Raw genomic sequence first — 19,948 nt, forward strand, 5'->3', positions numbered from 1 at the left:
TAAAATTCAGAAGGGTCGCAATATAACAAATTGCAAATACTCATGTCTTAGGAATAATTAATGCAGGTTAATAAAATATTTTTTAATGCTTTATTCTTATTTCTAACTTAAAGCACTAATTATATTACTTAAATTTAAAGAATAAACGTTTCCCTCATTATTCTTATTAAGTTCTTTGCAACCAAAACTATTTAAATTGGTTAGAAAATATTTTTGCAAATATCTTATGATAAAAGATATACAAGAAATAAGAGAATAACACCAATTCAATACATTTAAATGTAATTGTCTAAAAGTGGAAGTAAATCACAATTTTGTCGATTGTTTAGTTCTGTTTGATCTCAACCGTATTGGCCGGAGGAGGTCTTCGACGACGGGGACGACGTGTCACACGTAATATGACCTCATCATTGATGCGTTCAAATTGATAATCACTTTGTCCCAGGGAGCAACGTTTTGTGACTATGCTGGAATCGCTATTAGCAGCATCGCTTAAATTCAACGTCTCATCGATGGTCACATGATGGTCATCCTCATTGTCTTGGGTGGCTGATGGCTCTATAATGGGTCGAATGGGTGAGTTCTCCGTCATGTTAATTTTCCGCTTTTTTAAGGGTGTCTTTTCCGTTGGTAACTTTATTGGACTTTCATGATTGGGCGATCGGCTAAGAATTTTAATGAGATCCTGTTTAGCTGTTAGTTGTTGATTAGCTTTTGTCGATGTTGACGTGACAATTGATTCATCTGGTGACGTCTGATGCAATTGCTCCAGCGCCGATTCCAATGTGTCGAATTCGAAGCTAATATCGCCCAATTGCTGTTCAACCATATCCCTATCGGGCGGATAGGCATCCTTGCCCTCTTCTATCGCAGTCAGTACATTCAAAGCAGCTTCCAGAACCATATCATTCTCATTGTGATCAATTTTTGTGGAATCAGGCTGGGCATACATAATCGTAGATGGCTTTGTCATGGGCAACACTTTCACTGATGCCGGTGGCAAGGGTATATCCACATTTTCATCAACTCCATCAACTCGTACAGCAATGTGCTCGATATCCATCATGACGGGCAAACGTATATCCTCAATGATTTGTATTGCACGATTTAGAGGCTTGGATGTGGCTTGATCTTCAGGCTTTATATCTTTGGATTTCCTTGGTGGTGTTATAAGCTTCGATTCCTTTACTGGTGTGGGGCGTTTGGGGGTGGGTTCATCGTCATCAGAGAATTCAGAGCCTGCTTTAAGTGGCTTGCGTCTTGGTGTTATTAGAGTTGCATGGAAAATTGTTTGTCCATGTGAATCAGATGAAACTTTTTTCGTTTTTGATGCACTTTGTAAGGCGTTTTCATTGCTATTGGTGCTATTTTGTTCCATGTCGACAACTTTAACGATTTTTGAAGTTTCCTTTTTACTTGAGTCATCAAGTGTCTGGGTAAATATTTTAGAACTTTCACTCAAAGCTTGTTCTTTTGCAATCGGTTTAAGTTCTGGAATAGACCCAGTGGAAACAGCATCCTTTTCTTCTGCTTTGACAGCAATTTCTTTAAAAGTTTGTTTTCTTTCTTTTCCTTTTCGATCATTTTCTTTCGACACTTTTAGTTCAGGAGTTATAAGTGATTCTGTTAGACATAAACTTTGCGTTTTGTCGTTTGGCTTTTCCTTATCTTCAGTATTGTCTAATGAAATTTTTATCTCTTTGATAGTTTGTTTTCCTTCTTTTCCTTTTCGATCATTTTCTTTCGACACTTTGAGTTCAGGAGTTATAAGTGATTCTGGTAAACATGAACTTTGCTTTTTGTCTTTTTGCGTTTCATCGTCTTCAGTAGAGTCTGTTAAAATTTTTATCTCAGGACTAATAAGGGATTTCTTTTCTTCTATTTCAATTAGTAGTTCTTTAGAAGTTTGGTCTGTTCTCTTATCTTTCTTATCCACAGCATCCTTTTTAAAGACTTTCACATCAGGCGTTATAACTGATTCTTTTTTCTCCGGTTTGCTGTCACTTGGCTTGACTTTTTGATCGTTTTCGTTTCGTTTCTTATGATCGACAGCATCCTCTTTGGATACTTTTGTTTTAGGAAGCACAACTTCTTCTTTTTTTTCTGGTTGGCTGACAATTTCTTTGTGGGCTTGCTTTTTATCCTTTTGAGGTTGATTGTTTACATAGGTAGTTTTAAGATTTTCCATTTTATTCGGCACGCTGACGCTTGCTGACTCTTCTATACGTCCAATTTTTCTATCATCCTTTGAATGCTTTTGAGTGAATTCTTGAATTGGTGTTTCAGTATCCTTACATTTTGACTCAATTTTCTGGCTTAGATTGGAATCTTTTTCATTATTTTCAAATGTTAACAAATCTAAACCAGGTATTTCCGAATTATCTTTCGTTGCAAGTGCGGAATTTTCAGCAGGAGTGGAAATATCTTCAAGTGTTGATTCATTTGGCTCTGTTGCATTATTTGCAGAAGTTAACAGATCAAGGCCAGGTATTTGTGGCACTTGAATCGGTTCCGGAGTGAAATGGGCATCGCATTGAGCCTTATTTTGTTGCTTTGAGTTCGGTTCTCCGTCATTGTCTTTACTTCTTAACAAATCCAGACCAGGTATTGCTGTTTCTTCTAAAGGTTTACTGTCCAAGTTTAGTTTACTTTTTCCCGTATCGGAGTCATTTAGGTTATTTTCACTAATTTTTGACTCCTTAGATGTCACCAAAGAAGTAGATTTCGCGAGTGGTTCATTAATTTCCTTAAGTTCGCCTTTAGTTTTCTGGCTTTTCTTTTCAATTGGCAAGGTGTTCTCCACTGGTTGAATGAGAGTTTCGACATGGATTGTCGATTCATTTTGCATTATCCCTTCAGTATTGGCAGTCGAAATAGTATCCTGGTCATTGGTTTCCTCGCCAAAAAGAGTTTTTAAAGTGTCAGACTTTACTTTGTTAGAGCTTTGCTCACGACTGAAAATTGAGAATAAGTCTTAGATGACCGTGCTTTAATAGAAAGGATTACAACATACCTAGTTCCGCTGGATGCAGTACGTTGGCGGGATCGAGAACCGGACCGACGACGTGTTTGATTAGACTTATCATTGCTGACCCGTTTACGGTTACGTTCATCCTGATTGGATCGCTTTGGGCTACGACTACGTCGAATTTCCCTTTCATGTCTTCCTCCTCGTTCTCTTTCTCGATCTCGTTCTTTTTGCCGCTCTCGTTCTCTCGTCCGGCTGTCGGTGAAACGATGCTGTGTGGAAGACTTCCGACTATGACCAGGTGATGGACTACGAGATTTATGTTGGACGGTCTTATCCGCTTGTTGGTTGCTGCCTTTTACAGGGTTCTCCGTAGTCTTCTCTTGAACAACGTTGCTAGAACGATGCTGCGTAGAAGGTTTGCGACTGTGGCCAGATGATGGACTTCTTGACTTATGTTTGGCGGTCTTATCCTCTGGTTGATTGGTGACTTTGGCAGGTTCGTTAGTGCTCCTCTCTTGCGTTATGTCAGTGGAACGATGCTTCGTTGAAGCTTTCCGACTGTAAATAGGAGATGGACTTCGTGATTTATGGCTGACAGAATTTTGCGCTTGTTGGTTGCTGTCTTTAACGGGCTTTTCTATGCTCTTCTCTTGCACAACGTTGGATGATGGATGCTGTGTGGAAGGTTTTCGACTGAGCCCAGGTGATGGACTTAGCGATTTGAGAATGTCAGTCTTATCCGTTTTTGGGATGTTGACCGCAAAGGGATTTCCAATGTTCCTCTCATGAACTGTGTTTTTTCCTATTTCCTCTTGTTTGGCTCGTTTGTGAATAGGACCTGGATTTTCCAAAATATCAGTTTTGTCGTGTCTAGGACGTTTTTGATTGGGTTTTGTATCTTCCACGCCCCAAGCTTTCTTCCGCCTGAAGCATATATCATCCTTTCTGAAATTGATATCAATAGGTTACTCTTCATATTCCCATGGAACCGCCCAACCCATCCCCTTCACTTACTCTTTCCGTAGCTCTGCTATTAGAGTCTCCTTTCGTTTAATTTCCGCCTTGGCCGTATCAAGCAGATTCTGTAGATTCACTTCCATTTGCTTTATCTGTTTAGTTAACTTATTGTTTTGGGCTTTTAACCCTTCGATCTCGCCCTGGGCGGCTGTGTACTTCTCCTCCAGATCCAGCAGCTCCTTGGATTTCTGTAAAAACGACTCAAATTAACCTTAATCTGGATTATCTTTGCCCTTACCTTATCCTCGACTTCTTGGAACTCATCCAGATCATCGTAAATATCCAATTCGTCGCCTAACATCTTAGTTCTTGCATTTGATGTTCAATAAAAATAAAAAACAAAGAATGGGCCAAAAACATCTGCAGTTAGTTAGTGATGGAAGTTAAATGCGCGCGAAAACTCATCGACAACTGTGTGACTAGTGATGCCTTTTTTTTTTTGAGCCATCAAATCTAGATCAACGAACAAAAAATCAACTAGTAAGATATTGCCAATATCTACACGGAAGTGTATATCGGTACCTTAACAATAAAAACACACTTTTAGCATTTAAATCATCAAACGCGATAGAAACAACTTATAAAATTTAATTCCCGCTGCCCGCTGTTTATCCCGCAATCGCATTTTTAAAACAGCCAAATCTGGCGGGTAAAAAGCTGAAATGACTATCGCCGAAATATATCAATAAATATTGCAATTTTACGCGGTCAAATTTACTTATCGATCATACGAATTGTTGTTTTTGGTGTTTTAGAATTGGCACAAAGCTGACATAAACAAATTGTTATTTACGTTGAATTGCATATTTCGCGAACAGTATATTTCCAAACACAGCCATGGATCCAACAATTTCTGTCTCAAAGGTAAGAAATTGTTGCGGAATACATAGATGAAGTTTGGTTTTACAATTGGTTTATTTGTCACACTTTTTAAGGGCTGTTTTGTTTATAAAAACGGAGCAACTCGAGCAGCTAAATCCAAGACAACACCCAACAAAAGTAAACGCAAGCGTAGCTTGGGCAACTCCAGTCTCTTAGGGCCGGAGATCACGTCACAACCTTTTTATACGGCCTACGGCGAGATTTGGCAACAGCTCCATGACCACATTCTGCAGTTACAGCAAGAGAGCTATTCCCGGACTCTGGATCAGTTGGTGCAATATCTGGAGACCGAATGTGGCTCTCAAGTGGAGGATAGTGAGATTCTGCCGACCGCCGCCTTACTGACTGGCATCAATCAAACAGATCACCTCAAGCAATTCGAGGCTCTGACTCAGCGTCTTCAGAGTAGAGCAAAAGTTTGTGTACTCCAATCGAGGGATTGCTCCACTCTCAAGGGAGCCATAGAGTCAATGGTGTTTAATCTCATTGAAGGACAATTAGAGCAGGACTCTGAGGAATTAGAGCAGGAAATAGAGGATCGCGATCATAAGCGATTGCGACGTTCCCAATGCACCATGAAACAATTGAACTCTTGGTATTCCAACAATTTTCAATTGGAACAACGCAAACGACAGTTGGTCATCATTTTACCAGACTTTGAATGCTTCAGTAGTCATGTTTTGCAGGATTTCATACTTATCCTGAGTTCCCACTGCACTGCATTGCCATTTGTCCTTGTTTTGGGTGTAGCCACTGCTATGACGGCGGTGCATAGTACATTACCCTATCAGGTGACCAGTAAAATACGGCTAAGAGTCTTCCAGACCCAAGCTGCTCCTACGGGCTTAAATGAGGTTAGTTAACTTCAATTGGGTATCTACAATTTAAACATTTTTTTTTTGGCACTTTCAGGTCTTGGACAAAGTGCTGCTCTCTCCGAAATATGCTTTTCATCTCTCTGGCAAGGCTTTCAAGTTTCTTACCCATATTTTCCTCTACTACGATTTCTCTATTCAAGGTTTCATCCAGAGTTTTAAATATTGCCTAATGGAACATTATTTTGCCGGCAATGCATTTTCCCTCTGCACTGGCTATTCACAGGCTTTGGCCAAGATTAAACTGTTGATATCGGACGATATGGAAACTATAAGACGTCTGCCATCTTTTCGTCCATATGTGGAGCAGATTAATGATTGCAAGCGAATCATTGCCATTCTCACAGACGATGATTATCTGAAGAAAAAATTGCCACAATTACTGCGTGATTGTTTGCTACATTTTCTAAATTTTCGCTGTGCTCTGGAGTTTGTTACCGAACTGGTTGGCGACTTGCCACGTTGTCCACTGGGCAAACTGAAACGAGAACTATATGTTCTCAGTTTGAACAAGAAGATAACTTCATTGCCGGAATTCAAAGAATGCTGGCAAATGCTTAGTTTCCTATCCAAAGATGAATTTGTTGCCAAATTAATGAAATGTGTTACCAAAACGGAGGAATTTATGCAACAGGAGATTGCTCCCTTGGAGCTGGGAGAAGCCTGTTTGGCTGCGATGCGTCCACAAATTCAAGAGGTCAGACAATTACTCGACGATGTGGTGTTGTCCACAATGGAAGCGCATCATCCCCCACCACCAACAGTGGAAAGTCATACAGAATCTCGGCCAATTACCTCACGTCAGGAGCTGAAAGCTCAATTGCTGCAGCGTAGTAAACAGGATCATCAGCCCATCACGGAATTTGCACGTTCCCTGCAGCGTATATTACAGCACATTGAAAACCAAATTGTCCTGCCACATTTGCGTCCCCTTCAAGAGGCTCCTCCACTCCATGAACTCTTTGTCTTTTCGGACATTGCCACAGTGCGTCGAAATATAATTGGTGCACCACGAGCTGCCCTCCACACGGCACTCAATAATCCCCATTTTTATATGCAATGCAAATGCTGTGAACTTCAGGAATCTCAACAATTGATGGGAACTTTACCAGATCTCTCTGTGGTCTATAAATTGCATTTAGAATGCGGACGAATGATTAATTTATTCGATTGGCTGCAGGCATTCCGTTCTGTGGTACGTGCCAATGATGATGGCCAGGATGTGGATCAAAATGTAGACCAGGAGCAAATCGATCCGCAAATACAGTGAGTTCAAGTCCCACTATTGGTTTTAATTTATTTAATCTCTTCTCCTTCTATTTGTAGGGCACGCTTTACACGAGCAGTAGCGGAATTGCAGTTTCTGGGCTACATAAAGATGTCCAAGCGTAAAACAGATCATGCCACACGTTTGACATGGTAAACTATAAATATGTATCTCTCCTGTTTTGCTATTTATTTATTTTTTCTGAATATGTATTAAAAATAAGCACAAAAGTTTCGATAAGTAAAAGCGAGTATAGTAAAATATCAACAAAATGCTATAAATTGCGGGCACAAAAGTCTTGCTTTTTCCTCTGTTTACATTAATTTCAGCGTCTGAATGGCCGAAGCAATACGTTCAATTTCCGTCTGCGATTCGCTCAGTTTAGTCTCATTGGCTGTTTGCACCTCGGCGGGAACCTTGGTGGCATAATCAGCTGCCTGCATTGCCTGTTGCAGTTTCGCCACAGTTTGATGCAATTGATCATTCTTCTTCTGCAGCTTGGTGATCTCCTTGTCTGCCTCAATGAGACCCTTGAGTAACAGATGAACCTCACATTGACCGGAGACAGTTAGGATGGCACAACCAGCTGGCGGTGTAGTGTCAAATTGAATACTCGAGCAATAGGAAACAGTGGCCAAATCGCTGGCATAATGCTTAAGAATCTCATTGGAAGCGGCGTCATCATTACAAACAATATATGCCTCTGTCTTGGTCTTATTGGGAAGATTATAGTCAGAACGGGCAGATCGTATGATGCGTGCCGCCTTTTGCATAAATTCCACATCGGATTCGATCTTCAAATTGCGCCATGTGATGTTGCCTGCAGCAGAGAAATGTAAATTAGAAAGGTATTCGGAATGGGAGACTTTTAAATAAACTCACTGGGATAACTGGCCACGCAAATGCTGGCCGCCGGCTCAGCACGTGGCAATCGTTGATACAACTCCTCCGTGATGAAGGGCATGAATGGTGAGAGTAAACGTAGACCATAATCTAAGCAAACATAAAGGGTACGTCGTGCCGCTGTCTGTTGCTCGGCTGTGCCGCTTTGGAAAACTGGTTTCAGACACTCCAAATAGACATCACAAAGATCGTAGAGCCAGAAGCTATAACAAGCACTGGTAGCTGCGGCAAAGTCATATGTCTCAAAGCCCACATTACACGTCTCAATGGTGGCCGCCAGTCGTGATAGAATCCAGGCATCCATTTGATTTACTGAATCGGCGCTGAGATTCGTGCTGAACTTCTCATTGCCAGTGAAATAGAGTAAAGCAAATTTAGTGGCATTCCACAATTTGTTGCAGAAGAATCGATAGCCCAGGACACGATTAATATCCAGATTGATATCCCTGGCCTGGGTTATATAAGCGCACAAGGCAAAACGCAAAGCATCTGAGCCACATTCTGGTATTCCTTGGGGATAGTCCTGTTTCTGGCCTGCCTTTGCCTTCTCAATCTCGCGGGGATCTAAATTCGAACCAATTAACTGAGCATGCAGACCTTCCAGTGTGATGCCTTTTATCACATCCATGGGATCAATGACATTGCCCAATGATTTGGACATTTTACGACCATGAGCATCTCTCACCATGGGATGCAAATAAACCTCACGGAAGGGCAACTTGCCCAGCAATTTTTGGCCAAAGAAAACCATGCGTGCTACCCAAAAGAACAGAATATCATGACCTGTCTCCAGCAGTGAAGTGGGATAGAAGGTTTGCAAATCCTTTGTCTGATCTGGCCAGCCAAAAACGGAGAAGGGAAACAGACCCGAACTAAACCAAGTGTCCAGCACATCTTCATCCTGCTTGAGAACAATTTTGCTGGCATCCACACCAAAGCGTTGAGCAGCCTTTGCCAAAGCCTCTTCCTGGGTACGGGCCACAACCCAGAACTCCTCATCATCCGACTGGAAATCAAAAAAAGAGATCGTGAGAGAAATTTGTATTTTCTAGATATTAAAAGTTCTAAACTAACCGTCTCCTTCTTGATGCTGGGATCATTGAAGCTAACGTGATATGCGGGAATACGATGTCCCCACCACAATTGCCGGGACACACACCAATCGCGTATGCCGTCCATCCAATGGTACCAGGTCTTGGTATGATGTTCGGGCACAATTTTCAGTTCACCGGAGCGTACAGCTTCTGTGGCTGAAGCAGCCATATCAGCGCAACTGACATACCATTGGGGTTTGATCAGTGGCTCCACAACATCCTTGGAACGACTGCAAATGGGCACCACCATGGGATTGTTGATCGTCTCACGGTATAGACCCAACTCCTTAAGCTTCTCCAGCAACAATTTGCGGCACTGGAAACGCTTAAGTCCAGTAAATTCACCATAATCTCCAATGATGTAGCCATCGTCGTTGAAAATGGTGATAAATGGAAGATTACAACGCTTGCCCACCTCATAATCATTGGGATCATGGGCCGGAGTAATCTTTACGGCTCCAGTACCAAATTCCATATCGACGAATTCATCGCAAACAATGGGCAGACGACGATTACTGAATGGATGACTAACAAATTTGCCATGCAAATGCTCATAGCGTTTATCCTTGGGATGAACAGCCACTGCCGTGTCACCCAGCATGGTCTCTATACGAGTAGTGGCCACAATAATTTCCTCGTCCGTGCCCTCCACTTTGTAGGCAAATTTAATCAAAACACCGAATTCAACTTTCTCATCGTAGCCGGGAATGGAAAGGAAAGTCCGTCCGGGAATCTCAACTTTATCCACTTCAATGTCCGATATGGCGGAACGAAGAGTGCACGACCAGTTGACCAGACGGGAACTGCGATAGATGGCTCCATCTTCATGCAAACGGACAAAGGCTTCAGTTACTGTGCGACACAGTTTTGGATCCATGGTAAAGGCAACACGTGACCAGTCGTAGGAGGAGCCCAACGACTTCAATTGGTCATAAATCCGTCCACCCTTCTCACGCCGCCAATCCCAAATGCGTTCAATAAACTTCTCACGACCCAGATCATGGCGAGAGAGTTTCTCATCACGCCATAATAGTTTCTCGACCACCACCTGGGTAGCTATTCCAGCATGATCGCATCCCGGCACCCACAATGTGGTGCGTCCCTTCATCCGGTGGTAGCGAGTAATAGCATCTTCGATGGCATTGGTCAGAGCATGTCCCAAATGCAGTGAACCCGTCACATTTGGTGGTGGAATGATCATAATGAATTTACCATTGGGATTTGGTGCATCAATGGATTCGCGCTGCCAATTAAAATCAAACATGTAATATCTTTTCTCAGGGCTTCTTCTTGTGTTACTTACACCATACTCTGGCTTAAAGAAGCCTTCCTTCTCCCACCAGCTATACCATTGTGCCTCCACATATTTTGGACTATAGGCATCCGGTAATGGACCACTCAAATCCTTTTTCTCACCGGGAGCTGTCTGGGCAGTATATACAGCAGCCTCCTTCACTTCTTTTGTCCGCTTCTGTTGGAGATAAAGGCAGAGATACAATGAGAGCATAACAAGAGCAATTAACTTTCACCCAAACGCAATTACAAAGCAAAAACCATAACCTAGATTTCCGATTCCATTTCCCTCTTCTCATTCCAGTAGCTTACCTCGGGTTTCTCCTTCTTCTCGCCTGCAGCTGGAGCAGCGGCCTTCTTATCCAATTTGGCCTGCAATTTGGCCAACTTCTCGGCCTTCAGGCGCTCCTTTTCCAATTGCTTTGCTGACTTGGGAGGATCGCCGGTGCCTGTTGGCGTCTCATTTTGTTGACCTTCGGCTGGCTCTGGCATTGTTTTGAGTTGCACTTGTTGAAATCTACTGCTCGGATCTAGTAATCAAGTCAGGCTGATGCAATATCTTCTAAAAATCTTATTTGTTGATTACTCACATGCAGGTGAAGTTGGTAAGCAGATGAAAACGTGTGCAGTTAAAGCTGGTACTGACATCGATAAGTCTACAGCCACAATCGATTTTTAGTGCCACCTCGACAATTTGTCATCATCATAAATTTGTTTTTCGGCCGTTTGTGCCTTGTTCTGCTGTAAAACTTTTTAAATAAGACTCAAAAAACTAAATATGCCTTCAATTTTTAAGGATAAACCGTAAATAGAAGCAAAATTAACGGGACTTTCCTTTTATATATTTGAATTTCAAGTAACGTATTTTTCCGATAGAATCCGCTACCGAACGCAAGAAAATCGACGTAGATTCGTTACGTTGTTGGCGGCATTCGCAAAGGTTTTTAAATTTGTGATTTATGCTTCAATTAAAGTGCTGATCTATTTGTATTGACCCATTTTTTGGACACAATTGAAGTGCTGATAGATATATATATATCTATTTATTTGGGTGCTCAAATTTAAAAAAGAGAAAACCCATTACAATGGGTAAGAGTACAATATCTGAGGTTCATCTATATATAAATATAAGGTGCAATATACATATCAAGTATAAGGATAAGGATAAACAATACCTGCCTCTATTGTATACAAATTATAAACGCATTCTGTATGTAAATTAATATATTTAAGCAAATATGAACAAACATCTCGAATATCGTGCAAAGTGATCTCGAATGAGATCTCCTTTTGCCATTAATTCTAAATAGAATTGAAATAAAAATATTTTTACAGCATAATTATACTGATGCATCATGTTGGCTGTTTATAAATTTTTATATATGGACAGGTGTAAAAATTCTAGGTGGATAATCATTCTTCTAGTTCAAAATATGATCGAAACCCATCCTTTTTAGGATTCTGTCGTAAATATTTAAGAAAGTCTTGGGCAGATGGCGCTGAAAAATGTACGTGTTCCCCAGTTTCCTCAACAACCTCAACTACGACTTATCATTAACGAAAAACACAAAAAAATATATACATATGTAGCATGTGTGCCACATCCCAGACACTGGCTCAGTCTCTGCCACTGGCTCTGCCTCTGCCTGTGCGGCTCATCTTCAACATCGACACCAGCTGCCGCTGCTGCAGCTCCAAAAAAAAAAGAAAAAAAACCAAAAGGTGCGTTTCATTTATATGTATTTTTTTCGGTTTTCGGTAACTCAATCATATGTTCTCTCTCTCTCTCACTCTCTCTCTCTGAAATGTACTTGTATTTACCTCATTTTGAGGCAATGTTGCAGCTTGCAATCGGCTTTAAGGTTTTTAGTGCTGCGACAGATGTTTTCATTTTTTTTTGTGTTCGTTTCTACCTTCTTCTCAATTATGTCGAGGTTTTTGCACCTTTTTACCTTTTGCCTTGGGTTTCGGACTGGGTTAAAATGCTGCTACTTTTACTACGCCATGAAACGTAGTAAACAAAAGGAGTTTGTCTTGTGCTCATGAATGAAATGATGAATGGGGCAGGAAGAAAACAAAAAGATTTGAATCAGTGCAAAGGGAGTACCGTAGCAAAACGACATTTCCGCACCGCATATGTCGGTTGAAATCGTTGAATTATCGACATATGCGTAACAAATCGATGGATTCCCTCTCCTGACATCAAAAGGAAGTGCACAACAGGATTCAATGGGTTGTTAAGAGAAACTCTTGAGCTGAAAACCCTTTGTAAATAGTATGCTTAAACAATTAACCTAAAGACTTAACATTAACTATAATCGGTTCATCAAAATTGAATTAGGAATTTTGATTTCATTAGGTTATGTATGATCTTAATAGGTTTCGGAAAGTACTTCTTTTTTGCGTTAACGCTGAAGAGATGTTTGTTTATTTAATGATTAGATTTCAATTAAGACTCAAAAAGGAGTTAGGAAGTACATATCTGCTGAAGTATTTAGTTCTTAGTATTAGAAGTCGCAAGAAGTGTCCCTTACGTCGCTTAAAATCATTAATTAGCCACGAATTTTATTTAATTATAATAAATTGTAAGCTTTATAACAAATAGGAGAAGTATTTTGCAAAGGTCGTTGGTTATTATTAAAATTTCATGTTCATCATTAAAAGTAAAAGTAATTAAAAAAGTATCTCATCAAAAACTTTGATTTAGTTAATGTACTTAAGAACTTAATTAGTCCAAAGAATAAAATTGAAATTAGAAAAGTGAATTTTTGGTCATTTACAACTTTTTTATAAGAGTTTTGATTATCTTGAGAAGGAATTTAATTGGACCCAAGTCCAGGTAATTCCATAATAAAGGAAATATAAAGTATTTGTAAAAGAATTAAAGTATTTCGATTTAACAAAGAGCACTCTACGGCACCTACGAAGTTTTACTAAACTAACGTTTAGTAAATTAAAATATTAGTTTAAAAAGACTCTTATTATCAATACTAGATCCTAAATCATTTGTTTTTGATTTCAAAAAAATTTTCGCATTTTTTTCTTTGGTAAACAATCAAATTTATATTTTTGGTGTATCTAAAAAGGGAAATTGATTTAAGAAACATATTTCATTTAGTATTTGCTACGTTTTCTTTGTAGAAAGAAGTACTTAATATAATAATTACTAATGCATTTTAAAATATAATTTTTTTTAAAAAGATAGATTTAACTTGCTGATAACAAAATTTAAAGGAAATTGGTATAGATTTTGACATCATATTTGCTTCCTTTTAATAATTACCCTCTTCATATAAAAATTGTAAATGTTAATTAGTACAGCAGACTACAGTATTTGACGCATAATTTTAAATAGTTTTTTAACATATGAATTATTACTAAATTCAAGAGTTATAACCATGTTAGGTCATAAGAAGAACTTTTTGCGCGACTATTACTTATGTTTTCAATAGATTTAAAAGATTTATAACAATACCTAATAATGAAAATAGAAAGTATTAGATGATTATTCATTTGTTTTTAGATTGGTTCACTTATTGTATGTATTTGATGAAGAGACTTTGTTTGACTTAAGTTAAGATTTTAAACGGTCCAAAGAAGTACGATTTAGTGTACATATGATCCTATTCTAAAAAACTTTCTTTAAAAAATATTTATTAAATGGAATTAAAGTTATACTTAACAAATTGGATTTTAAGTTACAAGCCAAGACTTAGTTTTTAACGATTCGAACAACATTTCATATGTAGTTAAATAAATACTAAACCTTATTGACTGGCAATTTCTCCCAGTGTAGCCAAGCGTGCCTCACAAAAACAACATCAGAGGCAAGTCGAACAAAAGGTAGTTTTAGGTAGACAGAGGCAGAAAACCCAAGGCATGGCAGGGCAGGCCAGAGTAGACGTCGAAGCAAAGAAACCCGAGCTCCGAATGCGCCACCACTTCGTGGCGTGCTACGTTCGGTGGTTCAATCTTCACCATGTTTCCTTGCCTCATTCGAATTTTGTCCGTGCAACATAAAGGACGTGTCGGTCTCTCTTGCCTTTCTCTATCGCTCTGTCTCGGCTTCTCGATTTTGGTTTTTGCTTTACAACAAATTTTCGCGCCACCCCAAAAAACAAACGAAAAAGGGAAGACTAACAACACACAAACAAAAAGTTATATACGAAAACGAGTGTGGGGCAACAAACAGTTTGTAGTTTAGTTTTCAGGCCAGTGTGACGTCAGTCCGGCAAAAAGGCGAATGAAAATCTAACGAATTTCCCCAGAAGGAAATTCAAGAGTGTGCTAGTGTGTGTGTGTGTGTGTGTGTGAGTGTCGCCAAAATGTCTGCGGATAACCATGCTGAATCCGCTGCCGCCATGTCAGCAGCTTCAACGGCAGCCGCCTCCTCGGAATACCTGAAACGCACCTGCCTCATTTGCGGTTGCCATACAAATCAAACCATTAACATCTATGAGCCACGCTCAGGACCAAATATTGTGCAATTAATTCAGGCGAAATTTAAATTTCAGGTAAATATTGGAAAATACAAATTGGGTGAAAGCGTTTAAAATTGTTCATAGGATGGGCGGGAAGAGTAGGAGAAGATGGGGAAGCGACGTTTCAAAGTAGAAAATCGATAAAACTTTGTGACTGAGTGAATGAGTGAGTGAGTCATCCAAGTTACAACGTCCTTCGACAGGAGGAGGCAAAAAAAAAAGAACCATCCATTGTGGGAGTGTTCGTGCGCGTTTCATGTTGGGTTCAAAGGGGATGAACTTCGCGAGGGTATAGTTCGTTGGGTAATGGAAGGTGGATGGGGGAGTGGCAGAACAGCATCCAGGCAGAAATATTTTAAATGCCAAGAGACCAAAGCTCTTCCATCTCTTTGGCCATGTCTTTCATGCCTTTGGTTTCTGTGTCACCAACATTTAAAACAAAACGAAAAAAAAACCAAACCAAACCAAACACACATATCCTTTCCGGTTCTTCTCACTCTTTGCCCGGTTAAAGCAGCTGGTGTATTTCCCTTCAACCTTTTGGTAATTGGACACTTTGCATATGCCACTTATTTCATTTTCATTTTCAATATTTTGTTTCTCCTTCTCTTTCACATTTCATTCACATAATTCTGAACAGCTTGTCCTAATATATAGAATGAACCATGGGAACAACAACAACATTTCCATGGAAATGCATTTTTGGTATTCAATTACAGGACGCTGACTGCCTAACTGGTGGCTACCTGTTTACCCACTATCATCATCATCATCTCTCTTTCTCTCTCTCTGATCTCAAGATAAAGGTGGAGCACGGAGCCAGCTAATGTGATGCGACAATTCGTCTGTTTTATTATGATTACTTGGCCTTCCATCACAATATCTGCGGGTTTAAAAACTCAAAAAAAAACCTCTTCTTGTGTTTTTTTTCTCCCTGTTTACTCAAACGACAGCTGCGATTTTGCAGCCGATCCAGAGCCAGAGTAGGCCCTTATGTCTTTCTCTCTGTCTCTGTATGTGTGTATTGTATATCTCTTCTGTTTTATCAGTTACCTTTTCACTCTTCTTCTTTTCGCAGAGGAGATTGTCAGTCAATTTGTTAGGTTTTGTTTTTGGCACAATTGTTAGAGATCATTGACTGGGGGAAGTCTTAGCAATGAAATTTGAAAATTTGTCTAGTTCCTTGAGGGTCTTCTTTCTTTTTGGGAACTCAATTTTTAAGGCTTCTTCAAAAACTAAAAAACGAAGACTAGAAAAAAGGACTAGTTGTGGAACAAAACAAAGAATATAGTATAGAAGTAAATTGATGGAGCATATTTTGGGTGGTTTTAGGTATCAGCCATATAGGCCTAATTATTAAGCCAATTAAGAACGTGTAGGTTCTTTTGTTAAATAATAATAAGAATTATCTATAATGAACAAACATCTTAGGATAGGTCAAAGATATTGGATAGAAATTTGTAGATATTTGTCATCCATTTGGTACTTTTTATAAGCTGACTAAGTAGTTTTGTTATTGATTTAGATCGCAAGCGATTTGGGAACTAATATTTACACATCTTGTTTGTAATATATGTATATAGAGTACGAACAAAAGGACCTTATCACATCAAACCCGGGCCTGTTACGAATGACCCTAAGTAAAGTCAGTGTCTACAACCTCTACCCACTTTGAACCCGGATCCCGGATCCTCATTGTTCAGTTGCCTAAATGACTAGGCCACTTAGACAACTCATCTACCGAGGACTGCAACAGTTTTTAAAAGAATTAAAGTATATTTCAACTGAAGGGTGTTTTAAAGTCATTGTAACTAACAGAATTTTGAACTAATTCATTTATCCTGTTTATTAAAAACCGTTAGTTTTTTTACCACCTGCTCCGCCCGATCGCACCTTTGCACCCTCGCATAGGACACCCTTTTCTTTTCCCAAAACTTTTTGCTGTCATGCATCTGTCTATCTGCTGCCTTCCGTTCTCTCTGTCCCTCTGTCTCTACTTCTCCTCCTGCTGCTGTGCGTGCGACTGTCTCTTGGTCTGGATTGCACCTGGCCTCCAATTTGCATTATTATGGGTTTTTATTATATTATTTTCATTTTCAAGCAAACACATTCACCTTTTGTGGGATCCAGACTATATAAAATCCTGACAGATCCCCCCACCGCGTGGTCCCTATCGCTCACTCTTTCATTGCCTAATGTCCTAAGCAGCTGTCCCTGCGTCGGCGCGTCGGCGTTCTGGTTCTGGTTATGGGTCTGCGCCTGCGCGTGCCTAATGTCGTCATTGGACCCTATATATTTATTTGATCGAGACTGGCTTTACCTTATCGGTAGTAGAAGCAGGCCATAGGGTCGCGTGGCCCGCCGAACAAACGGGTTTTTTTTTGTGTTGGGTCTCATTCCTCTTTTCCCTTTTTGGCTGGTTTGTTTTTTTCTTTTCGGTTTTCGGCAGCTGCTGCTGCTGGGCGCAATTTTCGTTGGCAGGCAGGTGCACAATTATTATTGATACCCGAAAGGAATGCTGTGGCTGTGTGTAAAGGTAATTAATATACTGCCCTAACTAAGTTGGGTTTGTTGTTGTCTCGCAATGATATTTTTTGCACCTTCCAGTGAGCAGTAGAAAATTTGATGAGACGAGTGACAGGGCTAAAGTCATTATGTGGTTAAGGGCAATGTAAGCGCATGGGCGTAGCATAGTTTAAGGGGCATATCGAAACGGTTATCTTGCGGTTGCACGCAATGTTAAGAAAGTAAGAAGGACAGGAACAGGAAAAATCTGTATAATTCTAAAGGATGGTAACCGTTAGTAGAGCAAAATGAAGGAAATTTGCTCCTAAAGTTATGCAATATTAAGTCAATGAATTCCTTCAAAGAAAGGTAAAGAGAACTAAAGCTTATGTTCGTTGTTAAGATTGATTTTCTTTGTAAAAACTATTCGTATGCAGTTTTTAAGTTTATCGTCTTACTTTTGCATACCTTTAGGGGTACCCTATATTCTATTAAGCAATTTTTCAATATAATTCACTTTCCAAACACATTAAACTAACCACACATCTCTTCTTTTTTTATTTTTCTCTTGTAGCCCTTGAATGAGGATAAATTTCTATGCTTTAGCTGCAACAATTGGCTAATCAATTGGCATTCCTTGCAATCCAGTTGCAGCAATAGCAACGATGCTGAATCCCAAAGTCATAGTCCATCGCATATGGGCAATAGCAGTGCAGGAGGACTGGTACAGGAGCAAGGAGTGGTAGCCAAAGTACGACCCGTGGCCCAAGTGCGTCCACAAATCAGACAACAAGAACAACAACAACTGCGTAGCCCAAACCAAAACCTCTCGAATGTGCCCATGGCTGCCATAAGCTATAGCAAACGAAGATCCTCAAATAAAGTGTGGGAGAAGGTCAACAGGAGTCCAAAAAGTAAAACGCTACAACCGAGACCAAGAAGATGTGTTGTGCCAAGGGCACGCCAGGACAAGGGAATGTCAGTGGCACAAGGAACAGTGGCGGCAGCAGCAGCACCAGCAGCTCTAGTCAGGGATTCATTTCCAGTTAACCAAAGATGGGCCAAGCCCACAGTTGATGGCAAAGTGGTGGCCATGTTTCGACGCTTGGGCACCACACTTAGCCGGGAGACAGAGGAGAAGGAGCTGAATGTACGTTTACCTCGGATTATGAGCCCCACCAAGCCACGTCCACGTTGGTCAAGGACATTGGACGATGATGAGATTTTATTGGAATTCGATAGTGTCATTTCGGAAGTTCTGCCATCGCCAGAGACCACAAGAACCACGACAACCACCACCACCAACAACAACAACTCTACCACAAAATCCACCGCCAGGCGTTGCCTAAGCTATCCAATTTCTGAAAGGAAAGAGGAAGCGGAAAAGGAACAGGAAGCGAACTGGAGTGACCACAAAGAAAGTCACATGAAAATTTCCCACCAAGCGGCCATACAATTACAAAATCTTCGATTACCCCAAGGACTTAGTATTTCCTTGGCCTAAAGAGGACCTACCCCCTCCGCCCCCACTTCCTCACAAAAGCCCCTCCTACTACCATATAGAACAAAAAACTTAGTCAAATTGTATGCACAAAAAAACAAATGAAATACCTAATATAAAAACAATTATAATGCAAGCATTAGTTAATATTTATAGTACCTCAAAATCACACAAACAAACAAAAACAAAAAAAAAACAAAAACAAATATTAAAATTAATTAAATTCTTTTTAATTGTTAGTCAATCTAATTAGCGCCTGAATGTAAGCAAGAGACAAGACCTAAGAATGTTAAGATCAGTTGAAGCTGATGATCAAAAAAAAGAAAGGAAAAGTTATATATTAAATATATTAGAATTTACAACAAACTCCCCCAAAAATTAACAAAACTGTAGTTGAATTTGTTTGTTTTGCTCCAAAAAAGAAGAAAAAGTATTACAAATTAAACAAAATAAAAAATAATTAGCACAACAACCAAATGAAAATCGCAAAAATTACAAAGTTCACTTAATCTGGGAAAAAGGGAAATTAAATGAACCACAAGACATGACAATTAAAAATTTAAATATTAACAATAATGATGCCTACGTAATTTTTGGACAAAATTTTGAACGAAACAACCGTTTTAAAAGAAGGGAAAATTAGAATTCCCCAACCCAAAGCCCGAAAAAAGTATGAAATTAAGGTTAAATCAAAAATATTTGCTAGACATTTTTAATTAACAGCGATAGTAGAAATAACAATATATACGGAACATAGTCCTAATACGGAAACAAAGGCTATTTCGAGGCAACAATTTTTGGTTAAAACAAATTGTTTTTTAAAAATGTTCGTAAATTGACTAATTAAATTCTAACAGAAGCTGTACTCAAAAGTAATGAAAATTTGGTAAACTATTATAGGTTTTGTGCAGAAAAATGCATTTTTGAGAAAACACGCTTAAAGGAACTGATAAAAAGTATGATTTTATTATTTTGGTAACGTATTCTTAAAGAATTCAATTGACAATAATTAAAAAATATTTAAAATTTTACATGTATTTCCCCCTAATATAAAACAACCACACAAACAGGCACTAGTTTCTCCACGTGTACTTCACCCTATTTTTACATTCATGAGCTCGTCAAACTCAAATAGTGGCTCAGCGAATTCGATTGAAGA

The 19,948-nt window shown here is 39.5% G+C and overlaps 4 protein-coding genes across 4 annotated transcripts; 2 read left to right on the forward strand and 2 right to left on the reverse strand.

The window, feature by feature from the left end:
• Nucleotides 1-76: 76 nt before the first annotated feature.
• LOC6646107 (nucleolar protein dao-5) lies at nucleotides 77-4,372 on the reverse strand. The gene is made up of 4 exons (XM_023177802.2): nucleotides 4,227-4,372; nucleotides 3,986-4,176; nucleotides 3,014-3,916; nucleotides 77-2,954 (listed from the first exon to the last, which is right to left on the reverse strand). The coding sequence occupies exons 1-4, from the start codon at nucleotides 4,287-4,289 to the stop codon at nucleotides 326-328; spliced, it is 3,786 nt and encodes a 1,261-aa protein (XP_023033570.1). The 5' UTR covers nucleotides 4,290-4,372; the 3' UTR covers nucleotides 77-325.
• Nucleotides 4,373-4,715: 343 nt separating this feature from the next.
• Nucleotides 4,716-7,293, forward strand: LOC6646106 (origin recognition complex subunit 3). Its single transcript, XM_002068654.3, has 4 exons — nucleotides 4,716-4,852; nucleotides 4,924-5,724; nucleotides 5,783-7,011; nucleotides 7,072-7,293. The coding sequence occupies exons 1-4, from the start codon at nucleotides 4,826-4,828 to the stop codon at nucleotides 7,166-7,168; spliced, it is 2,154 nt and encodes a 717-aa protein (XP_002068690.1). The 5' UTR covers nucleotides 4,716-4,825; the 3' UTR covers nucleotides 7,169-7,293.
• Nucleotides 7,187-10,987, reverse strand: LOC6646105 (valine--tRNA ligase). The gene is made up of 6 exons (XM_002068653.4): nucleotides 10,893-10,987; nucleotides 10,615-10,832; nucleotides 10,313-10,480; nucleotides 8,990-10,252; nucleotides 7,895-8,921; nucleotides 7,187-7,832 (listed from the first exon to the last, which is right to left on the reverse strand). The coding sequence occupies exons 1-6, from the start codon at nucleotides 10,948-10,950 to the stop codon at nucleotides 7,327-7,329; spliced, it is 3,240 nt and encodes a 1,079-aa protein (XP_002068689.2). The 5' UTR covers nucleotides 10,951-10,987; the 3' UTR covers nucleotides 7,187-7,326.
• A 3,448-nt stretch (nucleotides 10,988-14,435) lies between these two features.
• On the forward strand, nucleotides 14,436-18,978 carry LOC6646104 (protein phyllopod). The gene is made up of 2 exons (XM_002068652.4): nucleotides 14,436-14,816; nucleotides 17,863-18,978. Exons 1-2 carry the CDS (start codon nucleotides 14,628-14,630, stop codon nucleotides 18,790-18,792), a joined length of 1,119 nt encoding a protein of 372 aa, XP_002068688.1. The 5' UTR covers nucleotides 14,436-14,627; the 3' UTR covers nucleotides 18,793-18,978.
• The last annotated feature ends 970 nt before the right edge of the window (nucleotides 18,979-19,948 follow it).

The sequence above is a fragment of the Drosophila willistoni genome (assembly GCF_018902025.1).
Source record: "Drosophila willistoni isolate 14030-0811.24 chromosome 2L unlocalized genomic scaffold, UCI_dwil_1.1 Seg72.1, whole genome shotgun sequence".
NCBI lineage: Eukaryota > Metazoa > Arthropoda > Insecta > Diptera > Drosophilidae > Drosophila > Drosophila willistoni.

What these genes read in the sequence shown, in the direction of transcription:
- LOC6646107 (XM_023177802.2), bottom strand. Translation starts at nt 4,289, where the DNA reads ATGTTAGGCGACGAATTGGATATTTACGATGATCTGGATGAGTTCCAA. An exon ending in ATAGCAGAGCTACGGAAAGA is followed by an intron (nt 3,917 to 3,985) that starts GTAAGTGAAGGG and finishes TATCAATTTCAG; the next exon opens with AAAGGATGATATATGCTTCA. An exon ending in ACTGCATCCAGCGGAACTAG is followed by an intron (nt 2,955 to 3,013) that starts GTATGTTGTAAT and finishes CTCAATTTTCAG; the next exon opens with TCGTGAGCAAAGCTCTAACA.
- LOC6646106 (XM_002068654.3), top strand. Translation starts at nt 4,826, where the DNA reads ATGGATCCAACAATTTCTGTCTCAAAG. An exon ending in CTCCTACGGGCTTAAATGAG is followed by an intron (nt 5,725 to 5,782) that starts GTTAGTTAACTT and finishes TGGCACTTTCAG; the next exon opens with GTCTTGGACAAAGTGCTGCT. An exon ending in CAAATCGATCCGCAAATACA is followed by an intron (nt 7,012 to 7,071) that starts GTGAGTTCAAGT and finishes TTCTATTTGTAG; the next exon opens with GGCACGCTTTACACGAGCAG.
- LOC6646105 (XM_002068653.4), bottom strand. Translation starts at nt 10,950, where the DNA reads ATGTCAGTACCAGCTTTAACTGCACACGTTTTCATCTGCTTACCAACT. An exon ending in AGAAGAAGGAGAAACCCGAG is followed by an intron (nt 10,481 to 10,614) that starts GTAAGCTACTGG and finishes TATCTCCAACAG; the next exon opens with AAGCGGACAAAAGAAGTGAA. An exon ending in TCTTTAAGCCAGAGTATGGT is followed by an intron (nt 10,253 to 10,312) that starts GTAAGTAACACA and finishes TTTAATTGGCAG; the next exon opens with CGCGAATCCATTGATGCACC.
- LOC6646104 (XM_002068652.4), top strand. Translation starts at nt 14,628, where the DNA reads ATGTCTGCGGATAACCATGCTGAATCCGCTGCCGCCATGTCAGCAGCT. An exon ending in AGGCGAAATTTAAATTTCAG is followed by an intron (nt 14,817 to 17,862) that starts GTAAATATTGGA and finishes TTTCTCTTGTAG; the next exon opens with CCCTTGAATGAGGATAAATT.